The 21,243-nt window shown below is 35.3% G+C and overlaps 1 protein-coding gene across 2 annotated transcripts in view; it reads right to left on the bottom strand.

Annotated features, from left to right (window-relative positions):
• The window catches only part of LOC118191734 (long-chain-fatty-acid--CoA ligase 1-like), a 150,906-nt gene that overhangs the window by 114,000 nt on the left and 15,663 nt on the right, over positions 1-21,243 (bottom strand). For both annotated transcript variants that reach the window (XM_085821215.1, XM_085821216.1), the window contains exons 3-9: positions 20,691-20,805; positions 13,175-13,242; positions 10,061-10,162; positions 9,784-9,883; positions 5,867-6,039; positions 5,691-5,723; positions 1,261-1,383 (exon numbers count right to left, since the gene is read on the bottom strand). In XM_085821215.1, the coding sequence (XP_085677341.1) occupies positions 1,261-1,383; positions 5,691-5,723; positions 5,867-6,039; positions 9,784-9,883; positions 10,061-10,162; positions 13,175-13,242; positions 20,691-20,805 (714 nt within the window). The remainder of the gene's footprint in view (positions 1-1,260; positions 1,384-5,690; positions 5,724-5,866; positions 6,040-9,783; positions 9,884-10,060; positions 10,163-13,174; positions 13,243-20,690; positions 20,806-21,243) is intronic.

The following is a 21,243-nucleotide window of genomic DNA, read 5'->3' as shown; positions in this document are numbered from 1 at the left end:
CTACGATGGAGAGCCATTGGGAGACTAGAGGCAGGATAAAGTCAAACAGAACTGGCCAGGTGGCTAAATGTGAGTCTTTCTGTGGTTCATAGACTTTGGAGGCGATTTCAAACCACAGATCAGCCTCTAGGAGGTTCAGCCAAGGACGGCCAACTGCTACGACGAGTGCTGATGACCGATATTTGACATTATGTGCACGCAGGAATAGAACCGCTACTCCGACTCTTCTTAGATCCTCCCTTGCTGCAGCCACCGGAAGGTTGGTGTCAACGTCAACCATGCGTAGAAGGCTTCACGAAGGTGGTCTGTAGGCTAGACGACCAGCCATTTGCGTGCCGCTCACGTCATGCCATAGAAGGGACTGTTTGCAGTAAGCACGACAACGTGTCCACCGGAAGCTTGATCAGTGGAGGGCTGTTCTCTTTACGGATGAGTCCAGGTTTAGTCTAGAAAGCGATAGTAGGCGTTATTTGATATAGAGAGAACCTGGAACCTGTTATCATCCGTCAAACATCCGTTAAAGAGATGCATACGGAAGAGGCAGTGTCTGTGTTTGGGGTGGCATCTCTTTGGGTGGACGCACAGACCTCCCTGTCTTTCCAACGGAAACCGTGAATGCTCCGGTTTATAGAGATGACATCCTTGATGCTTACGCGCGCCCATGTGCCGGGGCAATAGGTGATGCTTTCCTGTTACAGGACGATAACTCAAGACCACACAGGGCTCGCATCGTAGATAATTATCTTCAACAGGAAACAATTATGCGCATGGAGTGGCCAGCTCGATACCTGGACTTGAATCCTATCGAGCACGTTTGAGATGATTTAGAGAGACGTCTAGCTGCTCTCAATATGCCCCGTCAGACCCTTGCCGCGCTTGCAACGGCTTTGCAAGAGCAATGGCTCTCGCTTCCTATGGAACTGATAGACCGCATAATTGAAAGCATCAAGCATCACCGTATGTGCTCTATTGCTTCTAGAAGCGACCATATTCCCTATTGAAGGTACTTTTCCTATAGCAAACTGACACCTTCGATTTGTTCATTTGATTCATGTGCTAATTTCTACACTACCATAATTGTCTGGTAATTTATTTTTATATTATTTGATACCTTACTATATGTTGTATACTGTGGGTAAGTTTTATGAAATTCTACATGTAACGTTTTCAGTAATCGTGATTTTTGTGATTTTTCCTTAATTTATGATAACCAGTGTAATTGGAATCTCGTGTTTTTTGGAATGAAAGAAAAAAACTTACCATTTGTAAAATAACAGCACTGCTGCATGATATTATATTACCATGAGTAAGTAAAACGCCTTTTGGGTCGCCAGTAGTTCCACTGGTATAACAGACTGTTGCTACATCCGGTGGGGTCGGAGGCTAAAACAAACCAAAGAAAGTTACTTTAAATTTTAAAGCACTTAAAATAGAGCCAATGTATTTTTAACCAAATTTTCCATTCATTTGAAATTTATTACAAAACTGCTGAATTTCCAAAACAATTTTTAATAGAAAACATGCGACATTCAGCTTTATAGCTGTTGGCAACCGCCGTTGATTCCCCGTTGATGAAGAATAAAATGACGTCTTCCACACACATGACAAACATTTATTTAAAATACGAAGACCTTGAACAGCAGAGTAGAAACATGATATTACACAGCGCTTAGCACTTTTCGCTTACATGCAATACTCACCATTGACTTTGGCTAACTACATATCAACTGAGTATAAATATTACGCAGCAGAGAACTTGCTTATCACGCGCATGCGCTAGGGGAATCAACGGCGGTAACCAACATAGCCCCTTTCGATGTTGATTCTCCTATTCCTGAAAAATAAAACAAAATACATATTAAACAGTATTCAATCCTACAATTGTACAACAGTTTTGATGTTTAACAGGAGTCAGGGGTTTGATTAACACATCAGCTCCCATTTCACTGGTAGGTATGTACTTCACATTTAATTCACCGAGTTCATACACTTCACGCACAAAATGATGGCGAATGTCTATGTGCTTTGTACGGGAGTGAAACACAGAGTTCTTCGTAATTTTCTGAGCTCCTTGATTGTCGCAGTATATTGTTGTTGGGTGTTCCATGTTGTAGCCCAGCTCCTTCAGGAAACGACGTAGGTAGACGGTTTCTTTGGCGGCCTCAGACAGAGCCATATATTCCGCCTCCGTTGAAGATAGAGCTACATTGCGTTGTTTTCGTGATTCCCAGTTATGGCTGAACCACTTAATATATATACAAAACCGGTGTAGGATTTTCTATCATCGACATTTGATGCCCAATCTGCATCCACAAAGGCGATGAGTGGTTTTCCTGTTTTCGTATAAATTAGTCCTTGATCTTGTGTTCCCTTTAGATATCGAAGTATTCTTTTCGCAGCATGCCAATGTTCTTTTCCCGGATTGTTGTTAAATTGACTTAAAAAATTCACGGCGTATGTGATATCTGGCCTAGTAGCTACTGAAAGGTACATTAGTGATCCGATCAGATTTCTAAATGGAACATTTTTCATGTCAGCGATTTCGTTTTCGTTTTTAGGACTCATCTCTTTTGATAATTTTTTGCTGTTATCTATAGGTGAAGACACGGATTTAGCATTTTGCATATTATACCGATTTAAAATATCATCAACGTATTTCTTTTGAGCAATTTTAATTGAATTCTCATTTTGGTGAAATTCTATGCCCAAGCAATAATGTAACTTCCCCAAGTCTTTCATTTTGAAAGCTAAACTATTGCGAATTGTTTCATACGTTTGCTTAGAATCGGTAAAAACGATAAGATCGTCTAGATAAACGATTATAATAGTTTCACTGTTAGGCGTCTTTTTAATATAAACACAATTATCTGAATTAAGAGATTTAAATTTCATAGATTTCAATTTTTCATCCAACTTTTTGTACCACTGACGTCCTGACTGTTTAAGACCGTATAATGGTCTCTTTAAAAGACACACTTTATCTGAATTAGTTTCATCGCAAAAACCTTCGGGAATTTCCATGTAGATTTCTTCATCTAAATTTCCATTTACATAGGCCATTACAAAATCTAATTGGTAACCTTTGAGATTGTGTTCTACTGCGTAGGCTAAAACTGTTCTTATGGAACTTAATCTAGCAACAGGGAAAAAGTTTTCAGTGAAATCGAGACCAGGGATTTGAGCGCACCCTTTAGCAACTAGCCTAGCTTTGTATTTTTCGATAGTGCCGTCGGGATTATATTTTAATTTAAGAACCCATTTGCTACCAATAACTTTCTTGTTTTCAGGTCTGCTGTCCAACGTCTTCGTAGTTTAAATAAATGTTTGTCATGTGTGTGGAAGACGTCATTTTATTCTTCAATAGCTTTCCGCCATTTAAAGATTCTTCACGTCTCCCAGTTGTGTCTTTCCTTTTAAACATAAGTCTGTGTATTTTCTTCGTTGCCTGAATTTCTTTCTGCCTTTTTACGACTAATTTTAGTTAGTTTTATTTTTTTAGAAAAATTAATCTACGTGGCATTTAATTAATAAACGATGAAAAATCATTATACGGTCAACAATTTGTGCATGATTTTCATGGATTTTATAAATGAATGCAGAAACCTTTCAGCTTCAGAGGAAAGGTTATGTCTTTACCGGTAAGTTTTCATTTGAAATTAAACATAGTCGAACAACCCCATTAAGGGATACTGCATTTTAGCGGGCACATCTTATTAACGGGCAGTTCCTTAATTCCTAGATCATGGAAGTAAGAAATAAGTATACTCCTATTTAGCGGATATTCCCTGAAAATAGAAAAAAAAATATTTGTCTTTTGAAGTTAAAGGAAGGTTCCACTGAATTCTCGTTTTACTAGAAAATTGATAACAAAGAGTAATTATTGAACCTTCGGCTGAAGAAAACAGAAAGGCAGATTCCGGCTTCCATCTCTAAACTGTAGGTACTACACATTTTCATTAATCATTGCTCACTCAACAAATCATTGCAGAATTTCAATCTTTACCACTGTCGAAAAGATAAAAAAATAGTGTTTCGAACAAAGATTTTTTTAAAAAATCTGGTGGTTTTCTAAAACTTTATAATGATTTAACTATTCTACAGTTTTTATCAATGAATTTTTTTCAATCAAATCATATAACTCTTTATTGTTAACATGGTAAACCCATGACTTTAAAGGATGACGAGATCCGATTTATAAATCAAACAGAAATTTAGATAAACTGTAACGTTTCAAGAGATTGGAAAGAATAATTTTTCTGAGTTGAGAGAATAATTATCTTTCTTTATCGCTTTTCTGTGTTCTACGGTCTTAGCATAAAATACAATACATAATATACTTTTTTTTAATCACATATGATTTTAATCAAATGCGCTAGAAGTAAAAAATAATGTTTTAGCGATCATAATATTCAATTAGAAACAAAGTCCAACATTAAGAATCAACGTAAATATTTTAAAAATTTCTGCAAAAAAATTTACGCTGATTCTTAATGTTGAACTTTGTATTTGATTGTTATTCAGAGTGATATTTAAACTAAACTAAATCATAATATTCTTGATCAAATGTAACTAAAACTTACATTATTGGGGCTCGCATACAACGAATAAGGTACTAACAGAATTCCATCGAACAATAAAATAGATGGTATAGAAATGATATATATTAAAGTGACTAAATGTTTCTGTGAAAATATCATTCATTTAAAATCAGACATTTTTAGCACCTTCAATGTTAATCACATATGATCAAGAATATCATTTTTTTACTTTTTAATACGTTTCACTTAAATCGCGAAAAAATATTTTTATATGCAGGGCGTCTCGTAAATGTTGCGACGAACTTCTGGGGGCGGTAGGGCACATCCCAAGGATTAAGAATTGCATAGGAATCCATGCCCGGAAATGTCAGGGGTAGGTGGTAGCAGAGGTAGAAGATGGGAAAAGAAACAAGAGCGATTAATTCGAAACATTTATTGGACATGAATACAAATGGTGTACGACAGCTTGAAGATTTGAATAGATGCTCGATGTTTGCACCATCAGACGCCAAACATGCCTGACACCGACGGATCATTGATTGCCAGACATGTTCAAACACATCTGGAGTTTCTTTGATTGTAGCAGCTGCGCAGACGAGTCTTGCCACGAGATCCATTTCAGACGCAACAGGATCGTGATACAAGACACTTTTGATGGCTCCCCACAAAAAAAAAAAAAAAAAAAAAATCAAGGCTTGATAAATCCGGCGAGCTCAGGGGCCAGGGAACCGATCAACTATGCCCAATCCATGGATGCGGAAATGATCTGTTCAAATGGCTACGAACATCCAATCCAAAATGAGCAGGCGCCCCATCATGTTGGAAGCACATGTTGACAAGCTCTCCGTTCGCATAGCTTTCCATGCTCTTCGTATGATGCCTGCCGCTCGAACGAGGCAATCCTCACTTTCCACTAGCACTCTCCTGTACAACACCCTCTGGCGGCGTACAATGACGTTTCTGGGCCAGGGGTTCCTATGCAGTTCTTAATCCTTATGATGTGCTCTACCTTCGCCATAAGTTTGTCGCAACATTTACGGGACACCCTGTATTTTATTACGAAGATTAAGTCTGAGCAAATAGTTGATAGTTAATTATGTTAATTTTAGACTCAAGAATAATTTTAAAAAGCAAAAAACAAATATAACTTACTACAGCTTCACATGGATGTACTTTTCCTGCTTCCTACAAGACAAGAATTACTTTAATTACTCTTAGTAATATTAGTGTTTCGAATAACAGCATATTTTATAATATCGCACACGTATCGTTGCTGAAGAGTTTTACATTGTTTGTTACAATCAACAAAAGGGGAAGAAAATGCTTACTTCTACATCCTTAAAGAAAAGTAGTTGTACTCCCAATGTTTGTGCGCGAACTTTCAAAGGATCTGATATACTGTTAACGACGATAATTTGTTTCAGTTTAGGTGTATTAGACATTTCGTTCAAAATACTTTTTACTTTGCTCTCGTTGTCGCAGATGACTGTCTTGATTTCGGCTGAAATGACACAATGATTACAAAAAATTTAAATACAGTTCTTGTTTAATAATCTCGGTACTTTCTGAGTATCAGTACCTTTTTGTAAAGACGTAATTTTTTGGTTTCTGACATAAAAAAGGTTATACCTGACTGTTATTAAGTACTGTAGCAGAAGTTATTATTAAAATCCTTTTATTTATCTAGTTATTTAAATCCAATAAATTAGATGCTATGTTTACTAAACATTACATTTCATCAAGAATGGTCATATTAATTTATGCAACTGATATTTGGAACTATATTTTAAAATAAATTATCAAGTATTAATAGTGGGAAAACTTGTATGAAGGCCACAGCTAAATAATACCCACCGACTGCAAAATTAAGAAGTGGCCATATAGATTTTTGTGCACTTATACACAAAAATCTATTTACCACCTTGGTACAGTTTGACGAATTTTACAAAAAGAAAGCAATGATTGTTGCAAAAATCATTAATTGCATACACATTTTATGTTTCAACCATGTATTTATCTCAAAAAACAATCAACACATTTACTTACAAGCAATCGTGGCGATTGCTTTTTAAAAAGATTCAAAGTGTTGTTCCTTTAGTGATTTTGGGACAATGTACTGCATTCTTTTAGAAATTTTACCTCAGGAAATTGAGCTTAAGACAAAAAGCAAGCACGATTTGTCCATAAAAACCGATGGAAATTATTATTATTTATTATGGCCGCATAGACGGGAAAGTGAGTAGTGTCTCTGACTATGTACCGAAGAATTCAAGTTCGAATCCCGAATAAGACATGAATGTAAATTGTTTGTCCCTTCATAGGCCTCTCAGAGGTTGTGCAGGAGAATTCCTGGGAGGTACCGGCTAGGATCTGTACTTAAGCAGTTTCAACCACGGGGGTACATAATTAGCCTTCACAGTACAAGAACCCCGTTCATTCGGCGGATGGTTCAGGCTCGGCAGGGACCGTACTAGTACCGTCTTGTCTGCCCCTTGTCGCACCATTGTTAGATATTGTGGCTGTTCTTGAGAGTTCGGTCCCCTTCGGTTCTGTTTGGGAAACCAACATTTCAGACGGTATTCCATCTTACATTCAGACGATTACACTTGTGACTGCCGGGGTAACGTCCGGTAGCATTCATGTCGTGGCCTAGCGGGGACCGCGGGGGCTGCGCCCTCTGGAATGGTCTCCGCCGTATGGATGCTGATTCCTGAAAGGCCAATTCGCTATGTGCAGGAGTCCGTCTCTGGTAGTCTGTCCTTTCATAGGAGGTAACGGTGCCCGTTTATTATGTGACTCCATTGTAAAATGACACTGCTTCTGGCCTTAGTAATCCCCAAAACATATAATGTATATATTACGTACTCTACCATTTGGTACGGCGGCGGATGGAACGGAGCGAATTTCACTGACTTTAATCACTTATTCCAGTTTTTGGACTTCGTTTCCTGACTATGACGTCACAATTTTATTTGTAAATATGCATATAACTTTGATTACTATTAGTATTGCTATATTTATTTGTAACTGTACATGTATTTATCCGTGAGTTTGATTGTATTGATTGTATTCTTATGTTGTACAGTCACAAACGAAAGAAATACCTTGCGGTTCTCTCTTGTTACCTCTTATTGCCTCTCTCCTACGAAAACCGTGCCCAAGGAAACATCATAGTCATGCTCCCCAGAGCTCCTCTTCAAATGAGCTAGACAACGTCGTGCCAAATGTACGATATTCCAGCATATCAGAAGAACTTGGAACTTGGGAGGGAGCGAAGCCCCATGGAGGACTTTTTAAAAGAAACTAGCTCATATCCTCACAGCGTTTTCGTTGAAAAATCGTGAAAACGCCCATGCAGCTAACCCGTTCCCCGCGACTCTAACTCCCGGACCAAACTACCTGTATTCGGTGGCTTTCACTGCTTGACCGCTAATGAGCCTAGTCGATGGAACTTGGAATAAACAAAAAGAACGCAAATGCAAGCACTGGTTGTTAAAAACAGAATTGTTATGCAATGTTTGCCAGAGTTTGGTGCATTTTTAAAAGTTGGCGATTTCTACGAAAGTGTTGGGATAATACATAACTACCGATTTCTTTCCTCATAAAATTTCTTGTTTCTTATAAAATGTTTCCTTGTGTTATTTTTATTATTATTATTTACGAAAAGAATAGTACCTATGAGCATTAAAGATATCTTATGAGCGTTAAGGATAGAAAATAACGATTTTCCGTGGGTGTGCGGATAATCAGAAAGTATGATAATTTCTTACCTAATAAGAATTACAGTAACACCTGAAATCAGATAATACTGTTTCATATTTCCAAAACTAGAATTTTATATGCCGGTAAAATTGAAATAGTGTCAAAATACAGAAGGTACAGCTCAAAATACAATAATACAAAATACACACAATTTTGTAACGATTTTGCATAAACAAACCTTAGAATTTTATTTTCTAATATGTTCAGTTTGATAGCACTTTTGTTGAACTATCATATTACACCTTGAATTTCAAGATAAAAGTCATTTTTTTAAAACGTCAAGGTTGATTTTATTCCACTCCTCCTTCATAATCCTCCAGAGTCCATCCAATGTTCTGGGATGCCGCTTATAAAGAACTTGTTTTAAAAGTACAATTGCACAATAATCTATAGGAGACACATCGGGGACTTGGATGGGATGCATTTAAAGCGAGTAGATTCATTTCCGGTTTCATTTCACATTTTTGCAAAAAACATACCAGTAGATTTAGAGGTATGGATTGAAGTCTTATTCTGAAGGAATATAACGCAGTGAAGATCGTTTGGATAAACAGGTGGAATTTCTTCTTTAAACATAGATGCCAAAACATATTTCTGATAATAATTCGAATTGATTTTGATATTTTTTTCTACTTTTTTATTTTAAATTTTCCGTTATAAGAGAATCCAATAATAACCATGAAACCTTTAGAAAAACTTTTCTTGTTTTCTTTAAACCGACATATCAAGTCTTTTCCTCCTCTTTTTCGGTAGTAAGTCGATCTTTTTGTATTTCAATGAAATATATATATCCAAGCCTCATCAACTGTAGCTATATATTTATATTTTACACCTGCCAAATAATTTTCATATCGCAATCTGCATCTAGTCTTATCCCGAGAAACATGTTCGGCGTTAGCCGATGAACATCATGTTTTTTTGTTTTGATTAGCTTTAAATCAGATTTTATAATTTTGTTCACAATTCCTACAGAGGTATTTAAAGATTTTGCAATAGCTCTTTGGGGTGGGGCGAACTGGATTTTTGCTTTAAATCATGAGATACGACTCATGAAGAAAATCGAAATCGTTACAAAAATGTGTAAACACCCTCTGTATACTTTTCTAAAATTTCCATGTTCTTCTATTCATAAAGTTTTAAGTTCAAAACAGAATGCAGAAACATTCGCCAAAGCTTTAAAATTGAAATTCTTTTTAAACTGAGGTTTCATTTTATTCGATTGTAAAAAAATAATTTTAAAAACTTTCAACAGTTTTTAATTTAAAAAGAAAAGAAAAATGTTTCTATGTTTTTAATTTTTCTATACTTTTTTAATTATTTAGATTTTTAGTGGCAAACTTTCCGTTGAGTTGTTACACTAAAAGATTTTAGTTTGTAATTTTTTAATTCTTTATTAATTACTGTAATATTCATTTCTGTAGATATTAATGGACAGAATAACATTCCTATTGATGAACAAATTCATATGCAAACTCTGGCTTACCTTGGTTAATTATGAAAGAACATGCATGTGGACCGAGTGTGTCATACAATGGAACAATTATAGCTGATAATCGGTAACTAGAATGTTCTGTGATTACCCACTGTAAGAAAAATACGCATACTTTAATAAAATCGTCTGAATTTTCTCAGCTTTCAAAATGTCATTAATAATTTCGTTAACCATTTTAGATGTTAAACAAAAATAAATTTAAAAAAAAAACTAGACAACATTATATTTGTAAATTTAATATAGAGCTGGGAAAAAAATTTTTTTTTACCTCAATGCTGTTCTGAGAATATATTCCTATGAAAGTTTCTTGTCCAGGTTTTGTTCCATAATGTACAAGACCAGATGAGAAATTTTTTATTCTTTCCAACACCTAGAATATAAATTAATGATTACCAACAATAAATATTTCAACATTAGTAGGTTAGTAAATTTTAGTCACCAATATTAAAGTACTTCTGTATATTATATTCACGACATCAAAATTCCTGGTTTAGAATTCACATAAATATTTTAAATTACCGATTAATTATTCTCCTCTGAAAACTCGACATTTTAGTGATTCCATTAATTCCTCCTAATAAACTACTAAAGAAATTCTCATTCAACACTTTGCAGTATTTAGTTTTGCAATATTTTCTATTCTATTTCCAAAAACCTAAGCATAAAATAATTAGTTTTAGTTAATAATTGAAAGATTTTTATTATATTAAATGCTTAATTTATTACACTTTTATTACATTACATTAGTGAAAAATTACTACAATTGGTTTCATAAAAATTTTCTAATGGGAAGTAATGTAATTAACATTTTCAAAGCTTTACTACACCTAAAACCTCATGCTCAGTTTTCCATTAAGAATTTTTTTTTTTTTTTTTTTTTTTTCTTTTTTTTTCCCCAAATTTCACAGACAAAAAAATTCTAAATTGCAAAAATAAATAAATAAAAATAGATTAGGAAATGAATTCAGATTTTCAATGTCTTTTTATTGCCTGATTGGTTAATTAATTACAACAAAGCACATGATAAACGGTCTTTCGAAGGTAAAGAGTGTCTCCTTCAAGGAATTCCTAAAGACTGCTTGTTTTTGTTATATTTTATTAACTAGGGAAACTATAGACACTTCACGCAGTCAACCCTTCCAGCTACCGGAAAAGAAATTCGCTTGTTTATTTAATTATGGCTAAGCAGTCTTGGCTATTTATTCAAGGGAAGGGATGGCTTCGTGGAGCACTTTCTAAAGGAAACTGTCCTGCATGCACGTTATATATGGGGGAAAACAATAAAATGCAAGTTATTAAATGCAGCCAGCCCGTTTGCCGGGATCTGAACCCAGGACTGAACGACCGGTGTTCAGCGACTTTACCTCTCATCCGTTGGTATGTCCAGGAGGGAGGGAAAAAATCCGAAAGGACCCGAAAGCGTTACGTGGCTTTAATTGTCCGGTTTTAGTGATCTTGTTTCCTGCTTGATAAAAATAACAAAATTAATGTCAAGACTTTACTCTACAGCTTTAAGATAGCGTAATGCGCGTGAATGAATATAAAATATTTCACTATAGGATTTCATTGCCAATATTTTGTCATGAAATATATCATAAAAAGTATATTTATTTTATTGGGCTTTGAAAAATATATACTGTTTGGAAGCGAAATGATGTTATGAATAAAACCTTTTAGGCTTTATGATTATTAATATATCATAAAGATTTTTAGCTGATAAAAATATTTAACTTGAAAAATAATATTAACTCATCGTTATTTGTTACGATTTTAGAGGAACGCAAAAGCAAGTAAAATTAAGACTCTAACGATTTATATAAAACTAATTCCAAAGTGCAATAATTAAATGCATCTCAAAGCTCATTATTTATCCTGATTTGTTGGCAGATTTCAGGCAAGAAATTTAATGCAGACCTTTCCAACTAACTTCTTGCATAGCAACACTTACAGATGAGATAATTTTTAACCCATTGTTTTAACGCACATGTAACTTTTTCGTTACAAATATGATAATTTTTACTTCCTTGTACATTCTTTATTAATTTAGTAAAAACTGCTTATTTTTTCGTGCAAAAATAAAAATCCACTGTCGTTATAACGCCTTTGCCTGCAAAGAATATTTATTGCAACGAGCAGTGCAAAAAGTTCCAAACTGATGAGAGTACATTATATATTATTGATTATTAAATAGATTTTCATTATAAAAGGACTTCACAAAATCGCACAGGCCCTCGCTGCATTTACATCTGTAAAATTTTTCGTCGTTGCCGCACAAGGAGGATTAGGGTGTGCAGGTTATTTTAAGTTTCTAACAGTCAGAGCCAGATTTAGACTCGATAAGACCCTAAGCTATTTGAAATATGGGCTCCTTTATCAGTCTGTTATAATATATTTTAATACTACTTATACTATATTTTAATTTTTTAGCCCTCCCCCCCCCCAAGAAAGGGGAGGCCCTAAGCTATAGCTTGTGTAGCTTATACGTAAATCCGGCCCTGCTAACAGTTATTTTAATTTTTATACGTACTTTACTGTCTATTCTCGTTTCTCACTTACTATTCCTGATGAAAATAAGTTTTTAGTATCGCGTTGCATGCAAATGAGGTAGAAAGAGTATTGAAAGGAAGGTTTCGCTTGCTTCAGCAGAAGAGCTTAGGAGTCCTTACTGGCACGAGTCAGGCTACTTCATTGCTTAAAGATAACTACGCTCGACCGTACTGTACGCGCCTGCGATTATTCGCCGGTTAATTTAAATAAGTAATTAGATAATTTTGTACAGCTTCGGCTAAGTTCACTTTAGTTCAGCATTAGATTAGTTTCTTATTTTCTTATCTTGAGTTAAAGCGCAAGTGGAGGCTTTTCTGTAAGCCCAAGAAAGGAGCCATCTGCGGCCTTAGTTAGAGATAATAAAGGGTGAGTTTAACCATTCTCTGGACTTTTCATTTATACACTTGGACTCAGCGATATGCCGCTACATAGCTCAACAATGTTTCTACTGAGTTAAGCATACAAAATAGTTAGAAAGTAGACAAAGTAGTTAGAAGCATTCAACGGGACTTTTAGCAAATTATAAGATTCGACCATCTTCCTCAGCAATCGTTATCATGGCAACGAGGCAAGCAGAAGTGAAGAAAACGACCAGGAAGTGTCTATTCTAAAGTAACCTACCACAGATAAAGAATTTCTAAAAGTACTTTGCTATAGTTACAGCCTCCTTTAAGATGCTAGGAGTCGGTATTATAAGTATACACTGTAATTTTAAGATTTCTATTTCTTAGATAATTCTGTTCTTTACTGCGCAGCACGAATGAATGCTAGATCACACTTTAAAGTTAGTGATGCAATCATTGGAAAAATGGTAATTTATGATAAACTTCAATACCTGATTGTAAGTGATGAACTCGTACTCAGCATCACTAGAAGGTCTCCATCCTAAGCAAGGACCGTTACCTGAAATGCAGCATAATCAAAATAATGCCTGAATAGTAAAAGAAACAGAATTCATATACATAGAACGCTGACTATCAAAAATTAACTCTACTTATTTAATTAAAATAAAACCATGTGTTATATCAGTAAGATTTGTTTAGTATTGAATTAAATACCAAAGAGTTCGAAATAACAATAGAACAATAGAACTTCCTAATATCAGAAGAGTTTGTGATTTTATTCATAACATTACAAGAAACAAAAGTATTTAAATTGATTGCTATTTCATACTTCACGTTATAGAATGGAGACTAATATATTTTAAATTAATCCTTCTTAAAACCAATAAATCGGTACACGGACACGATAATAGCATTTGAAGGCAGGAAGTAGTTGTCAGGTTTTTTTTTTTTTTTTTTTTTTTTAATGAACTAACAGCTGACCAGTTTTCTTCAAATAATCAATAGGAGCATTCCTAATGCTGATCGAGAGTTTTGTAATTCTGATCTCGAATTACTCAATACTTAACACTTTTAGGAGAAATGAGGAGATATAGTATTATATCTAGCATTTAATAAATTTTAACAAACATGCATATACGTAAAAAGCAAATTTAAAGTTAAAATAATTAAAAAATGTGCAAACATATAAAAGATTTAATTTTCCAACTAATCTACAATATCATTTAAATTCAGATAGCATAAGTAAATCAAGTGCAAAACCAAACCATGAAAATAAATTCACCAATTTAGCAAATTAAAATTAATCTAAAATTTTTTTTTTTTAAATGTATGACTGTTGAGCAGGCAGGAGACAGACTTATCAAGGGGAAGTTGCCTCCAAACCTAACTCTACAATCATTCAATTCGGGTTTCGTCATTCATGCAGGCAAGGGTAAAAGTCAAAACCAAAAGTAAATACATAGTCAAGAATATCCAAAAAGAAATACCAATAAAGTGGTACCTTGAGAAATTAGCAATTAAAATAAAGGTCTAAAAGGAAAATACCAATAATGAAGTATTTTGAGAATTAAGCAATGTAAAGTCTAGTATTAAATTAATTTTTTTTTAAATTTTTACAGTGTAAAGACATTAGGTTATTTTGAGGCCAGAGAGATGAAAAATTAGCAACCGCCTTCGCCGGGAATCGAACCACGGACCTCTGGAATACCGGCCCAGCGTGCAGAACCATTACACCACGAAGACACGCTAGGAAAGTGGGAGAAATACCTTATAACAGAAAAAAAATTATCATGATACTATGTCACCATAATCTTTAGTAAAAGTTATTAACACATTTTAACATACAACCATCTCAACAATCTTCTAAACTGCTCAATGTCCATCTCAGAGCAGTTTAGGACAATTTAGTTTCAAATGTTTAATTATATGCATTAAAATGTCATACAAATTTAGCATACAAATAATTTAACATGAAAATGTAATTGCTTTTTTAAACGTTATCTGCCTAAAATAGTAATTATATATGTCTATATATGTAATAAATTCTGCAGCTACCTGATAATTCTTTACGGCCTATGTAGAATGATAGACTTGCCCATATTCATAGATTCAACACATACTTTTACTTCCTAATAACTAATTCTTTACGACACATATTGTTCTTTACAGATCATCAGTATGAATGTGATAAGCACCGCTAAAACTGATCACATCTCGAGACAAATGAACGACACAGCCACGTGCAAGAAGAGCGAGAAGAAAGATCGTAAGCTAGTGTGCATTTCAGCAGAGATATTTATAGAAATGTCTTCTTTGTTTAAAGTTTGAACGATGACCAAAAAGTATCCGCAATGCTACTCTTACATAATGGCATAATGCGAATTAATTTTTAAATGAAGAACTTAAGATTTATATATTAGTAGTTTTAAGACAGGAAGGATATGTTACCAAATTCAAAAAATTGTTAAATTAAAGCTTCGTTCATATTATATATCTTATATATGTATATATTAAATTTCATAAAATATTAAATATTTTATGAAATTACACTAGCTGGACTCATTAACGTTGTTATATATATATATATATGATGTATCAGCTTTTGTCCAGAATAAATAGATCGTTGAAGAAATATAGATGTAGTCATAGCTTAAATTATCAGACGATAAGTTTAAAAAACAGGATCCATTTATTATTATTCAGGAGAAATAGCAGTTACAAAAATTCATATCTCCGGAGTAAATAAAAAAGAATTACTAATAACTTTTTGTATGAAGTTTACTGCGTTGTTACATTAAAGAAAAAGCCTCCGATATTCTTTTGCGAGTCATTTTATAGCCTCTGGAAAAGCGGAGCTTCCAATAAATGACATCAGCCTCGTCAGCCAATCCAGTTCGCTTTAAATATTTCCAGAACATTCTATAACTGTACGTGTAGAAAAGGCGGGAAAAACAACTTGACTACGGGGCTGTGGATTTAATTCCACGTACTTTCAAATAAGAGACCGTCGCCATTAAAAAATGGAAAGAACAAACAGTTAGAATTTTAAATGTATTCTTGACTATGAAATTTTATTATTACAAATATATATATAACAGTTTTAATGAGTCCAGCTAATTATCCAGTGTAATTTCATAAAATATTTAATATTTCAAATTAGTTGCTCTACCGAATGGCAACACCCTCAGATATGGAAGATAAAAGTATTTTATTTTAGACAGTGATAACACATAGTTTTTAAATAATCAATTTGTTCATTAAAATCGAAAAATATTACATTTTGCTGAATGGCAACGGACTGATGTCCTGGAGATTAAAATGCTTTATTTCGAACACTATTGTTACTGCTGCCCCTTTTAAACCGGTGAGGTTGTTAAACAAAAACTCCTTAAATTCGTACAAAATATAAAATAAATAAAAAACAAATTCAAAATGCAGACTTCAAGTCCCACATGTTCGGATGGAAGATTATGTGTGTTCAAAGTCTGGTGCCTCTACGTGCCGCCATTTTTTTAGAATGCTAGGAACATACATACATATCCTGCATTATTTAATAATTTAAAAATAAAACTAATTCCGTACGAATATAGGTAATAATTACTCAGTGAAGACTTTTGCGACTGTGTACTCTCATAATTTTTTATTTAATGAAGCAAAAAAGTATAGGATTAAAAACAAGACCGAGAAATCTGTGCATATGAAAAAGTTTAAATGGTACTCGGGGTTTATTTCTCGAAATGACAGTAGACTTTGCATTCTCCAGTTATCCAGGTTTCTGATAGCGCAATTTCCTAGGATTTTCTTCCGCAATGACACAAAAGTAACCTTACTGGAGAAATATTAGAGACAAAATTTTATGATAATTCTCCGAAAACTAAAGAGAAATAAATATTTGTGATGTCGCCAGTGTTTTAACACCTGGCCGGTGGCCCAGACTATTACTAGAGGTAGCTGATTACTCTTTTGAATGCTTCGAAAGAGGAAGTACTTTTTCTCAACTAACCAGTTGTAATCTCTTTTAAAAAATATCTAAAACGAAGAAGAGTATGTGACAGCAGAAAGCGACTGTGTCGTGTTCAAGACGATATCCTAGTTCAGAGTGACTTAGTTTCGATTTCATCATTTGATTGGCTAATTATGATATCTCTAAAGTTGTTACTGGCTATTGAGTTTCAGTTCAAAAGACCGTCTACATCTTATGTAAAAAATCATATGACATGTATCAGTTTGGAAATGAAGCAGTTTAGAGAAGTTTATTACAAGCAGTTACTATTTTTAGAACAGAGAGGGTAAAATATCCAAATTAAAATGAAGAGGTAATAAGCTATTTCAAATTAGAGTTAGAATTTTGTTTTAGATATTTTTTTTTTTATTCTTACATACTTACATCTCTCTCTATATATATACATATAGGCTTACCAGATGTCCCGCTTTGACAGGGGAGATCCCGATTTAATGATAAGGTTTCTGCATGTCGGTCAATTTGTCATTTTGTCCCGGTTATTTGATAAAATTTTTAAAACTGCCGAATATAAAAGTAAAAATAGTACAGCCTTGGGTAAAAGCGGATTTTTGGCGATTTGCCAATTAAAACATCCCTTCTGTCACACTCATTCTCGTCGATCTAAATATTTTGTATCTAGGTCTATGCACTTTTAATGTTGTCTAGATGTTTTCCTCAAAAATTATAGTATAGGGCTTAATGAATATAGATGTTTTATTCTTTTGTCCAAATATTTTTTACAAGAATTTCCTGGCAAATTTCCAGCCCGCTGAAACACTAAGTGCCTCTTGGCCACGGTAAATTTAAATCAGCGACCTTACACAACACTGGTGTGCAAAAATTAAGGACGAGACGGTTTTTTTCAATATAACTTTGTAAAAAAGCTTTCCAAATCAACACATTTAATACCGTAAGATCCCCAATACGTAAGGACATGAGTAATGTAAGCAACACTTACTAAAAGAGAAACCAGAGGGATAAAAAGAAGCTTTATTGAAAAAGTAGCATGGAGCGCAATGCGACTGAAGGCCGAAACATCCCTGTGATGGGTGTCCAGCAAGAAACATCCGGTCTTTAATAAGGGATATGATCTCCCCTAACTGCTAGGCAGGTTTCACAGCGTGTGCCCATGCTGAGAATGAGGGTGTCAATGAGTTGTTGAGGCATTGCTGCCCATTCGTCTTGCAGCGCCAATCGAAGCTCCGTAATCGTTACTGGCGGTAAGGTAAGAGCTGCCAAGCGTCTGCCTAGAAAATCCCATACATGCTCGATGGGATTGAGATCCGGAGTCGAGCCGGCCAATCCATACGTTCAATATCCTCACTCTCTAAGAGCTGTTCGGCAGCTACTGTGCGATGACATGGTGCATTGTCGTCCATGAAAAATTTGTCTCTAAAAGGACGCACATATGGAAGAAGAATCTCGTTACAATAACGGGTCCCGTTGACTGAACCTGCGTCGAAGATGTGAAGGTCTGTACGACTACCAAGCATGATGCCTCCCCAAACGAGAACACCGCCACCTCCATACCTGTCCCTTTCAATGATGTTCGAGGGATGATGGCGGCTTCCCCGCTCTCTCCAGATGAGTATGCGATGAGAATCGCTACTCAGACTGAATCTGCTCTCATCTGTAAAGAGTACTCGTCCCCATTCATTATCTCTCCAATTCCGGTGCTCCCGGCACCACAGAGAACGCCTTCTCCGATGGGCAGGCGTTAGAGGTACACACCGTACAGGGCGTCGTGCAAACAGACCACCACCGTGCAGTCTTCTGGCCACGGTAAAACGCGATATCGGTCGTCGAGTCGCCTGTGTCGTGTGTCTAGCAATTTCTCCCGCTGTCTGCCGCCTGTTTCTTCTGGCCTGTAAGGCAATATACCGGTCATCTGCGGGTGTGGTTCCTCGTTGACGACCACTACTAAACCCCCGGATAGCTGTTCCTTTAGTTTGAAATTGTCTCCAAAGTCGTGAAACGATGCTGTGAGCAATTCCGAACTCTGCAGCCACACTTGTCACACTGCGGCCTTCCTCCAACTTCCCAATGATTCGAACTCGGGTAAAAACATCCAGATGTCGTCTAACAGATTCATTATTCGCCATTTCTCGCTGAGGCAGCAACTCGGTGTGATTTTAACTGCTATACGGCGTGCAATCTCTTTGCCAGAAATACTGATCTTACACCGACAACATGCTTTATACTACTCAGACACTCCCCCATTACGTCTACCTGCATATCTGCACATGTGCTACCGTACATCACCTTATTTAATCTCCTGATTGGTCTTTCTGTCCGCTCTGCCTCTTCGTTCAGCTGATATGCTAATTTTTCGACTTCGTCCTTATTTTTTCACACCAGTGTATTGTAAGGTCGCTGATTTAAATTCACCTGTGTGTAGTAACGTAAGTGTGCGTGTACTTTCATTATATTATCGATTCGTCGTTTTCGAAATGTACACATAATGTATTTAAGCGTTTATATTTGCTTGTATTTAATATATTACTGTGCTAATGCAATTAGACCTATTTCTTTCTAACATTTATAACGTTAAGTATTTTAAGCCTTTCTTGGAAACTATATCAGTTCAACATAGCATCAGATATTGTCTGGTCTGTCATCCTGAGACTGCGATGTGGTAGGTATTTAGAATTGCACTATACTAGGATGACACTCCGAATCCGTGCGGCGTTCTTCGGAAAACTCGATTATAGGAGTTTCTGAAATAAAAATATTTCTGCAGTTTCCAGCTAACGTTTAGCCCACCGGCTCTGGAAATTATGAATTCGAGGACCCTTTTCATATGATTTCCCACGGATCCCTAATCATTCATTTGAATGGTACTCTTGTACCATATTTTATATTTAAATTAAGAAACCAATCGCTGCCCTATTGGCATGATAGGCGTGGCAATAAATTGGATCGGATTCGAATTCCGGAGAAGGCAAATACGTTTGTAAATCTATGGGGACTTTGCGACAAGGGAGAACTTAAAATACTGTCGAAAGATCATTAGACTAAGGGTAGGAAATTCTTAGATCCGTCCTGTATGTGACCACTATCAAAATTTAAGCAGAATTTGGTAAACTTCTTCTTCCACTAAAAATATTGTTTAATGTTTCTGCCAACAACAGGCGCAATCTTTACCCTCTTGGCCATGGTAAATTCGTGGACCTGATCGAGACTACATTCAGATTAGAGATGAACGTTCCGCTCATGAACTGAATCAAAGAACCAGTTCACTTTACTGAGCGCGAGAACGGGGGTAAAACGGATAAGCAGTTCCTTTAGAGTTTATTCACCGAGAACTCTTGCTCAAAGTGTATCAGGACAGTTCGATTCCGATTTTATGTAAGAAAAGGAATATTTCTTCTCCTATGTTAAAAGCGAGTTTAATTTTTATCGAGCCCCGGCGTTTGAGACACATTTTGATTCTATAATTTTATTATTATTTCCGTGCATAAAGGAAGTTTCAGCAAAACTAGAGTCAAAAGAAAGCGATTCAACTCAGTTGATTTCCCGATCGTTCGATTCTTTCTGCTTTTTGCTCCGTCCTCGCAGTCTGCTCTTGATTCAGTCCCCGTTTTCGATCTTATTCATTAAGGTTATTGTTAATGAATGGAAAGGCATAAAAATAATGGACTAAGTTTAAGGAGCAAATGGTCATGATCCGATCCCAAAAAAGAGCGATTTTGTCTACTTCGAGTTCAGATCGCGAGAAGTAGTCCCAACAATACAAGAAATTTTACAAATTTAAGTTTTAAAACTGTCTTCCAGATCCTCGACCTCCGTTGATCATTGCTGAAGAATTACTAGTAGGCAGATCAACACATTCTATCGAATCATCGTTACTTCTTTCAAAAACTAAAGACTATGTAGAGGTACTAGTTTATTTTTAAGAGCGTTATTTGCATGAGATCAAGGTAACATCCATTTAATACACGAAACCAGAACTTACAAAACAACACTGTAGCTAAAGAGAATTGTTATATCAAGAAGAAGAGTACCTGAAACTCTGGCTCCTCTGTGCATGAGCTGATACATTGTCCTTGCGTCGTCAAAACAGTACTCGAGGAATTTCCCATCTGGATAAAACCGAGAAGATCTCGCGCCATCAGGACCCTGTAATGGAATAGGGTCAAATTTACAAAATATGCCTTTCGTGGATGTCAGGTAGTAGATATCTCGTTTAATTAAGCATCTGAAAAGTTTCCTCCAAAATTAAAGTTGTAATTATTTGAAAAAATGCCATGAGATTTACATGTTTTTAATATCAGTTATGCTTTATTACAAATTTTGTATTTGGGCTTGGGAGAAAGAAAAGATAATTAGATCTCTGAAGAAAGTAATATATAAAGTAATTTTTTTAATCAGCGTTTTAGAAAGAGGATTTATTGAATTAATTTAGCGACTGCCTTGCTCTGCTGTTGTAATTTGCTGAAGAGCCAAATCTGAAATCACTTACGTCTAAGTCATTAAGTTATTGATATCAAATTTTAGGAAATTTAATAAATTATAATACTTGACTGAATTTCTGTACATCTTTCAATTTGCAATAAA

Source organism: Stegodyphus dumicola, chromosome 7 (genome assembly GCF_044657685.1).
Source record: "Stegodyphus dumicola isolate Sdum_Otavi_A_Nest chromosome 7, ASM4465768v1".
Taxonomy (NCBI): domain Eukaryota; kingdom Metazoa; phylum Arthropoda; class Arachnida; order Araneae; family Eresidae; genus Stegodyphus; species Stegodyphus dumicola.
Note: the sequence above shows the minus strand (reverse complement) of the source record. Positions and strands in the feature narration are given on the sequence as shown.